Genomic DNA, 9,840 nt, shown 5'->3' on the forward strand with positions numbered 1-9,840 from the left:
AGGAAAGAAACTGCAAGTCTGGAAAGATAGTGCCAAGAAAACAACCTCTTTCTCGATGTCAATAAGATGAAGGAGATGATCACTGACACCCCTGAGCACATTAATGGCACTGAAATTAAAAGAGTAGGTATTTCCAAGTTTTTTAAGAGTAAATACCTCCAATGACCTGACCTGGGACAAATATATTGCTGTGATAATCAAGACTGTTCAACGATGCTTCTATTTTCTTTAGTCCTAGGAAACTTGACATGTTCCCCCATCCCTTGACAACTTTTATAATGCCCCATACTTCCTAGATGCATCACAGCGTGGAACGGGAGCTGCTCTGCTCAGGATCGGAAGAAACCACAGAAAGGAGTGAAAGCAGCTCAGAACATAAGGCAAATTTCCCTCCCCTCCATGGACTCCAACTAGATCTCCTGCTGCCTATATACTGTATGGCCTCAGGAGGTGCCACACATGTCCACACCTCCTCCCAAACCACAATTTTGGGCCCCAAACAGGCCTTTCAAGTGAAAGAACACTTCACCTGTATATCTGCAGGTGCTTCTTTTGTGGCCTTCTCTACATTAGGGAGACTGGGTGCAGAGTGGGAGATCGTTTCACTGAGCATCTTCACTCTGTCTGCACCAGTGCCAGGGACTTCCCAGTAGCCAACCATTTCAGTTCTGTGTCACACTCCCGTGCTCGCATACCTGTTCATGGCCTCATGTACTATCCCACCAAGACCACAAGTAAATTGGAGGAACAACACTTGATTTTCCATCTGGGCACTCTCCAGTGGGATGGCATTAACAATGACTTCTCTGGTCTCTGTTTACCTGATCTCTCCCACCCCCCCCCCCCCCACCTCTGCTTCTTGCTCCTTCCCCTCCCCTTACCTTTTTGTTCGGATGCCTGCCAACATTTTTCTGTACCCTTGATGAAGAGCTCAAGCCTGAAGTATTGGTTATGTATCTTTAACTTAAAGTACACTGTCTGGCCTGCTGAGTTTCTCTAGCATTGGGTTTTTACTTATAATGTATGATCCATCACACCCTGGAAACACTCCCTACTCCCCCCTCCCTCCTCCCATTGTGGATAGGGCCTAACAGTGTGAAAACATGCACCGACAGGTTCAAAGACAGTTTCTTCTCTGCAGCCATTAGGCTCCTGAATGAACCACATCACAGCATTATTGTAGTTCCCTTGCTTGGGGCTAATTAATTTTCCCTTTCATTGTAATCCTATAGTCTCTAAATTGTGCTCTATACATGGCCATGTATAATGTTAGAGGTAACCTGCTGGCATATTCTCTGAAGAACCCTTCTCGCAGTACTAGGTATTTGGTGACAAATACATTTAAACTTAAGATAAATATTTTTGTACAATCTTGCAGATTTTGTTCAGCCTCTTACCCCACAGGATCCTCGCATGAATGACAACAGATTTCGGCAGACAGGCAGCAGGATCAGCATGCAGTTAAAGTTCAAGCATGCGGCAGGAGCTCGAGCCCATGCCAGAGCACTCTAAATAGATTAACAGAAACACGCGTGAGTTCCAGTGGGAAAGGTACCACGACCCAAGGTTGTAGCTTCAAAATGCATGCCAACTTACCCCAACGAGCTCTCGCGTGTAATAAAACTTTTGTCCATCTTCATAGACAAAGAAAAAATGAATGAAGAGGAATGCATTTATTCCAAGCCACACCAGCTGCAAAACAAAGAAACAAACACAAACAATGACACCAGCTCAAGCACTGCTCACAGGACAGGAAGCAGGTGATAACACTGGAGGGGACAAAGAGGAAATTAACAAGGATTTTCTCTCTAATCTAAATTTAGACATACAGGACAGTAACAGGCCCTTTCAACCCACCAGCCCATGTTGCCCAGTAACACCCAATTGATCTACAACTCCAGTACATTTTGAAGGGCAGGAGGAATTCGGAGCACCTGGAGGAAACCCATGCAAACTCCTTACAGACAGCGCCAGATTCAAACCCCAGTTACTGGTGCTGTAAGAGCATTGTGCTAACCATTAGATTTTGACAGGTCAAGAGCATTTTACCCTTCAGGAAACATTGGCCACTGGGGAGTGTTTACTTCAGAACAGAGAAGATTGAGGGGAGATTTAGTTAAAATGTATAAAATTGTAAAGCTATCAGGAGAAAATGGATTGGAAGGACATATTTCTTTTAGCAGAGATTAATATTGGGGACATAAATTTAAGGTAACTGGCATTAGAGATGATTGAGAAAAATGCGATTTCATTCAGAAGTTAATCGGGACTTTGATCCACTGATCTAAAAGGGTGGTGAGGGAAGAACCACTCACTCATTTAAAAGTTATTTGGATGAGAATTAATGTGAGTTAACTCACAAAGGAAACAAACTAAGGCCGTGTGATTAGGCTGGATGCACGATTAGATGTAATATTTTTTTCTAGCTTGCATGGATACGAAGGTCAATTATCTTGCTTCTGTGAAGAGATTCCTATGATTCAATGAGTGGGCCGAGCAAAATATATTTTTCTTAATTTTACATTAATTAATTACAATCTTCACTTTTATTAAAATTCTTTCATCTCTCTCTCCTTTCTCAACTGACTTGCTCCTTTGGAAGCTTAAAATCTAGCAGGTCCATGGAAACACCTTTCCTCTATGTATTTTCCCTTACTGTAGCTGATATGTAGCCACATCATCAAGGTAAAACATCACCCTGCTGGATCACAGGGCAGAGATTTAAATTGGAAGTCTTGACAGTCAGGATAGATCCCTTGTTCAAACCAGTGGAGGAATAATTAGACAGATTGTGTTATGGCTTTTCCATGTGATTTTCTTGACACTTCTTGGCCCAAACAATGATACATGCCCAGCTATTGCAACAAATAAAAACTAACCCAAAGTGTAGAAACTGGGATTTTTTTGCACATTCTCCATCAAATGAAACAATGGTGCCCAACCGAAATCTGAACAACACCACCTCTAAGTTCAAGAAAACCTTCTTTCCAACAGTTATCTGGCTCTTGAGCCTCTCCTTGTTACACTGGAACACCTGAACAGCAAAGATGCGTATATCAGTTTGCTCTTTGTTGACTGTAGTTCAGCAATCAGCACCATTATTCCCCAAAACTAATCAGCAAACTCCAAGACCTGGGCCTCAGTACCTCACTGCGTAATTGGATCCTAGATTTCCTCACCTCCAGACCCCCAATCACTGTGGATAGGCAAGAATATCTCCTCCACAATCTCCACAATCTCCTTTGGTTCACCAAAGGGCTGTGTTCTTAGTCCCCTGTTCTCCTCGTTTTACACCTACAAATGAGTGGCTTGGTACAGCAACAAAACTATTTACAAATTTGCTAACAATACCAGACCAGTGGGCTGTATATAAAAAGGGACCATGAGTTAGCATACAGGAAGGAGATTGAAAACTTGGCTGAATGGTGCACCAACAACACTCTCATATTCAATGTCACCAAAACAAAGGAGCTGATCGCAGACTTTAGGAGGAGGAAACCAGAGATGCACGATCCAATGAGCAATGGGGGATCAGAGATGGAGAAGGTGAGCAAATTTAAATTCCTGGGAGCCACTATCTTGGACGACCTTTCCTGGACCCAACATACTTATGCCATCGTGAAGAAAGCACATCAGGGTCTCTACTTCTTCAGGAGTTAGAGGAGATTCAGTATTAGTTCAGAAACCTTGGCAAACATCTACAGACATGTAGTAGAAAGTTTGCTGACTGGCTACATCACAGCCTGGTATGGGGGAGACCAATACCTCTAAGGGAAACCCCTACAAAAGGTAGTGAACACTGCCCAGTACATCACAGAAAAAACTATCCCCACCATCAAGAAAATCTACATAGAATGCTGCCGTCAGAGAGCAGCAACAATCATCAAGGATCCACACATGCTCTGTTCTCGCTGCTGCTATTAAGAAAGAGGTATAGGTGCCACAAAACCTGAATTATCAGGTTCAGGAACAGTTGCTACACCTCTGCCATTAGACTCCTAAGCAATAGACTCAATCAGATATTCATTTTGAGGACTCTTACTTTGCCCATTATTTATTCCTGAATATTTTTTCTGTATTTGCACAGTCAGTTTGTTTACTTTTCTTTCTGTGTTTACATTTCTCTCTTTTGGAAACATATAATTTTCTTGAGTACAATTTACACTACCGATAAGTAGAAATTCTGCCTGGCCAACAGGAAAAAGAATCTCAGGGCTGGATGTGATGTTACGTATGCACTTGGTCGATAGATCTGAACTTGAAATTTAACGAAACAGGGACTGCTCCAACACCACAAATGGACTGTCTGCACTATTAACAAGTTGCTTTTTTTTTGCAATATTATTACTATGAATATTTATTATCTATCTCTCTTATGCATTTATTGTCTTTTTTTTAATTTCAATTAAGTTTACTATTTTAGTTTTTTCAGAAGTTCCTGTTTAGTTACAGCAAATAAGAATTTCAATGCATATGTACATTGTACAATGTATATGACAATAAATTGATTATCATCATTGTTTTCCAGAATCTTGGGAATGGGTTTCCTCTCCCCATCCTCACCTGTCATCCTTCAGAAAATGATCAGGCTTTATAAGACTCAATCTGGGTATCACAATTTTACCATCATTTCTTGATTTACCTTGTCTGATTTTCTTTTTAAACAGTACTGAGGATTTATCTCAGGGCTCTTAACAAACATTACAAATCACAATACCATATTTTATAGTAGGCATAAATCACCTTTAGTTTATTAAAAAATAAAGCATATTTTGCACGTAGTTATTCAGTTCATCACTTAATAAACATAACCATGGTGCAGAATGGAAGATAACATAAGTGGCAAAGTAAAATAATTTTGTAAAAGATTGCATCCTTATACCCTATCATATTGACAGTTTGGCAAAAGGCTTTCATAGAAGTTCATCCTGTTGGCAACATTAAGCATGTTATATAGTAACATGTTCTGTTTTGCCTCAAAAATTTGTTGGATTAAAATGAATGGAATAAATTTAAGAAGTAAATATAGGAGACTAATGTAGTTCAATGGAATCACTTTTTATTACTGGTTAGGGTGCATTTCTGAATTGCTGAGGATATTTGTAAAATAAATGCAACAGCTCCCAACATTTCTTTTAATGAAAAATATCAAATATAAATTTGGGACATTAACAAGTCTCTTGCGCTGATCCCAGGATTAAAGTGTAAGCAATATTTTCTATCAGTGAGATAAACCACAATTTTTGCAGTCTAAGAGAAGTTCTATGCACAGAGGAATGCAGATAGGTCATTCTGATCTCCAAGTCCTGCTGGCCTTCAATTACATGATTTGTTTTGCAACTTCAACTCATCTTGGTTCTCTAACCCTACTAAAAAAAATCTATCAGTCAGCTTTGAAATGTTGTTTTTTTGATTTTGGGAAAGACATCTTCAGATAGCCACTTGTGAAATATTGGTATCATGCTTGAATGCACTTATTCCTCATTCTGGACAATTTTTATATTTCTCCATATGAATCCTCGTATTGTTTTAAATGCTTCAACAAGATAATCATTCATCTTCTGCAGTCAAAATAACTAATTTAACCAACATCTTTAAGATTCAATCCTTTAAAAACAAAAGAACCAAGGTAGTAGGGATAAAAATGTAAAACAAGGAGTATTTATTCTTATTATGGTCTTAGCTGCAATAACATGGAAAACATCATAAACCTGTTCAACTGATCACATACCCCTTGCTAATAAATCATACCCCTCGGGTTGAAAAACATGAATGGTTTATGGAAAGGGAAGATTAAATGAAAGCAAAATCAACAAAAAAATACAAATATATTTAATTTTTTTTAAATTAGTAACTTGGCCTGAGCTGTCATCATGAAAACCTGAGTGGGCCTGAGCTCTAACAATCATAAATATGACACAGTAGCAAGATAGGAAAAAAAAACTGACGATTGCATGCTAAAAAATATTTGGCACTTTAGTTTGAACTTCAATAAAATGGATGGGTAATAAATCAATCAGAACAACCTAAAAGATGCAAGAATGGTCATTTTTATCTTAACGAGCTACTCGCCTTAGAGATGCAAAACTTATTTGATATTTAATTAAAAGCTGTGCCAGACCTGAGCTTGCATCGTTGCACAACTTGATGGTAAATTACAGGGGTATTTCTCAACCTTGGAAAATTTTGTCAAATATCTTGATTCTTGACATGCTTTCTAAAATATATGAATAGATCAAAAATCCACTTCTGACAGGATGTTTATTCAGCAAAGTGATCAGATAATAAATTTCAGAGATCACATCTGGAGTACTGGTGGTCGTATATGGCAGGTAAGTGGAAACTGTATGACTCTATGCAGCCCCTCACTTCCAGTCACCAGGACAACCTCCACATCCTGTGGCAAGGAATAAAAATTAATGGTGTTCATGTGGATATTGCTTGGTCAGATCCAATTTTCATTGTTAATTTAGAAAAAAGTGGAGTACGCCTGGGATGATGTACAATCTGTTACATCAGTGGTTTGAAAGCATTGGAATAGAAGGGAGTTAATTGGGATACAAGGCTTTTGTTATCATTCCAAGTCGAAATTGCACTGTTAGTTTAATGGATCTCTATTCTGCATTAGGAAAGTAGTCATTAGAGAGGCAGAACAGAGAGATTCAGGCAAGTGATTTCAGAAGAAGTGGGTAAAGAGAGCTGAGGTTCTTTCCAATTCCCCAGTATATCCCATTGCAAGAGCACATTGGGGTGGAGGCAGAGCATAAAGCATAGTGATGTGTCAAAGGTAAATGACATTTAAAGTCCTGATGCAGCAAATCATACTTTATTTGAAGAATTGAAGGACATTAAAAGGTGGCATGGTTAGTGCAACGCTGTTACAGTACCAGTGACTGGAGTTCAAATCCAGCACTGTCTGTCAGCAGTTTGTACATTCTCCCCATGTCTGCATGGGTTTCCTCTGGTTTCATCCCACCTTCAAAAATGTACCGGGGTTTTAGGTCACAGGTATAATGGGCAGCACGGGCTCATGGGCAGAAAGAGCCTATTACCATGTAGCAAGTCTAAATTTTTAAAATTAAAATAATCAGCCTGTTTAACAGCATCTGAAAAATCACAACATGGGCTTTTTATATGGAAATCTGGATGAACAATTTGCTGATAATCCAATTGTTCTCATTCAATTTTTCTGTGCTAATTCTGTGTTCATTTGCTTTTTTCAGGGTCCTAGGCACTGCTGACCAGGACTTGTTCCTCATCCTCAATCCCCCCCTTGAGAAGGTGGCAGTGAGCTGCATTCTTGGATTGATGTAGTTCTTCTGGTGATAGCACTTCCACAGTGCTGTTGGGTGTTCCCATGTGCCTACTGCCTTTATCCTCTTTGGTACTGTTTATGGAGAAGGTGGGAACACTAACTGAAGTGCATCTCCTGGATGGTCCATACTGCAACCACTGAGTGCCAGTGGGAATAAGTAAATGCTTAGGATGTACGATGAGGCATCAATCTGGAAGGTGTCAAACATCTTGAGAGTTTTTGAAGTGGTATTCATCCAGGCAAGGGGAGAGTAACACATCAAACTCCTCAATTGTGTCTTGTGGATGATTGGAAAGTCTTCGATGTGTCAGGAAATGAGTCATTTGCTGAAGCAAACCAAGCTACAGTTTGGGTAGCACAGTTAGTGTAAAATCACAGAACAGCTGGAGTAACTCAGCAGGTCACACAATGTCCAGGGGAGGTAAAGATATATAACCCACGTTTTGGGCCTGAGTCCTTCTTCAAGGTGGTACATTCTCCCCACGATGGTGGGTTTCCTAAGGGTGTTCCAGTTTCCTCACACCCTCACATGTATAGGGGTTGAAGGTTAATTGCATGTTATAGGGCAGTATGGGTTTTAATGGCGGGGGGAGGGCCTTCCACCGTGTTGTATCATTAAAATTTATTTTAAAACTAAAAAAAGATATAGCTGATTGATTTGGACAATGATTAACTCAGGGAGGATAACTGTAGGAATCCCAACAGTGAGCAGTTACACTGTTGTTGGAGATGATCTCCATATAAAACTTTTATAGAGGAGATTTTCATTAACAGCTCTTATATCGAATCTCTGGTGTAAATAGACCACAACATCACAAACTATTGTACAAAAGTAATTTCAGAAATCATAAAAATAGATCAACTTCCTGTTTCACTTTATACATTGTTCCAAACTTTAGTTATTTACTCACAATAAAACCAAAGATTAGAACAACTCGTTTTAATAAGCTTAAAATCAGTTCACCAGATAAGAATATTTATAGAATAAAGCTCTCCACCCTCCAGGGTACTATAATAGAAGATTTAATCAACACAACTTTTTTAATTGATAGCTTCCATTTCCATGTATTGTTGGCAATGCTGTTAATTGCACCTGTCCCTCAATAATCTGAGAAGCTATCTTTCTGAAATGAAACCAGTTCACTTCTTGTTAATCTTTGCAATGCTTTTGATGAGAATAGTTCAATTAAGATAGTTAAGAATCGTTTATTGGTTTGAATGCAGGCATCTCGTTTCGACCAGGCTGAGCAAATTATTTTTAAACAAATTCTAGAGCTACCTTAGTGAAATTTACTTCATATTGTCAGTTCATATTTTTATAGATTTATGGCAACAATAACATAACTTGACTACTTACTTTTCAAGAAAATATAAATCCTATAAAGTTAAATAATACGAATACTTATCTGTATAGAACAAAAAATATAGAGCTTGTTTCCCTTACCAAAATAAAAATCCTCATGTTACCTTAATTGGAATATATTTTCTGTTTGTTCTTGCTTCAACACCCATGGTATTTGTTATGAAATCAGCTTTACCAAGAGCACATTACATCTAGAGGAACTATTTTGAATCTAAATCATTAATATGCATGTCATTAGCTAAAGAAACAGTGGAAAGAAATTGCCAGTCCGAATGGCCCTCTGAATGATTTTATAATTATTTCTCTATGTGATCATTCAAAATAGCTTAATTTCTGGAGAATGAACAATAAAATTTGCAAGCATTGCTGTTAGGTTGTCCAGATTTTCATTTGTATTTATATTAAAATACTGCATTGCTTTAAAAGTTGTATAAAATTATAGTTGCTTGGTTAAATGAGATATTAATTTAATCACCTACTGTTAGTTTAAAAAAAAATTGGATCAGCAAAATCATCATCCTCGTATTTGTATGTTAATTAAAGATGAGTTGCTTCCATAGCCAAAACAATGCTAAAATAACGAAATTGCTACTATAATTTGAAGAATAATTCAATTAGAAAAACATTGGAAGACTATCCTTTTGCATCTTACTTTTATAGTACTTACAATCACAAAGACAGAAACTCCCTCATTCACCAGACAGTTTCCCATAGTTGAAATAATTCAATTTACTTGTTCAAAGTTAATTTATCCAAGCATATTAGGAAGTGAAACTTCTATCAATGATTTTCACAATATCCTTCTCGATTCTTCATGAAATGTGCAAAACTGATTAGTTGGCTTAATATAAATGTAGAGAAAAAACAGAAGCAAGACTTTAATGAAGATTTATAATGTTTTCTATATTGGGCTGTTAATATTCGTTATCTAACTTTTTGGATTTTTTATTCTGACAAATTGGATCATCCATTATGGACAGTATTCAGTGGCCTCTTTATTGGGTACCTGTCTTCCATTTAGTTTTTCCAAGATCAATAAGGATTTATCTAATTTAATATTCAAAAATATATTGCAAATCTGGTTCCAATTTAAGATTTTTTTTAAATTTAAAAAACATTCTTTTATCTAGTGCTATTCCTCATGTAGTAATTATTTTTTCAA

General features: G+C 37.8%; 1 protein-coding gene across 1 annotated transcript in view; it reads right to left on the reverse strand.

Moving 5' to 3' along the window:
- The window catches only part of cybb (cytochrome b-245, beta polypeptide (chronic granulomatous disease)), a 43,562-nt gene extending 34,133 nt beyond the window's left edge, over positions 1 to 9,429 (reverse strand). The window contains exons 1-3 of the mRNA XM_069889416.1: positions 9,346 to 9,429; positions 1,597 to 1,692; positions 1,398 to 1,508 (exon numbers count right to left, since the gene is read on the reverse strand). Coding sequence (XP_069745517.1) covers positions 1,398 to 1,508; positions 1,597 to 1,692; positions 9,346 to 9,390 — 252 coding nt within the window. The 5' untranslated portion in view covers positions 9,391 to 9,429. The remainder of the gene's footprint in view (positions 1 to 1,397; positions 1,509 to 1,596; positions 1,693 to 9,345) is intronic.
- Positions 9,430 to 9,840: the final 411 nt, after the last annotated feature.

This window comes from Narcine bancroftii, chromosome 7 (genome assembly GCF_036971445.1).
Source record: "Narcine bancroftii isolate sNarBan1 chromosome 7, sNarBan1.hap1, whole genome shotgun sequence".
NCBI classification, from domain to species: Eukaryota; Metazoa; Chordata; class Chondrichthyes; order Torpediniformes; family Narcinidae; genus Narcine; species Narcine bancroftii.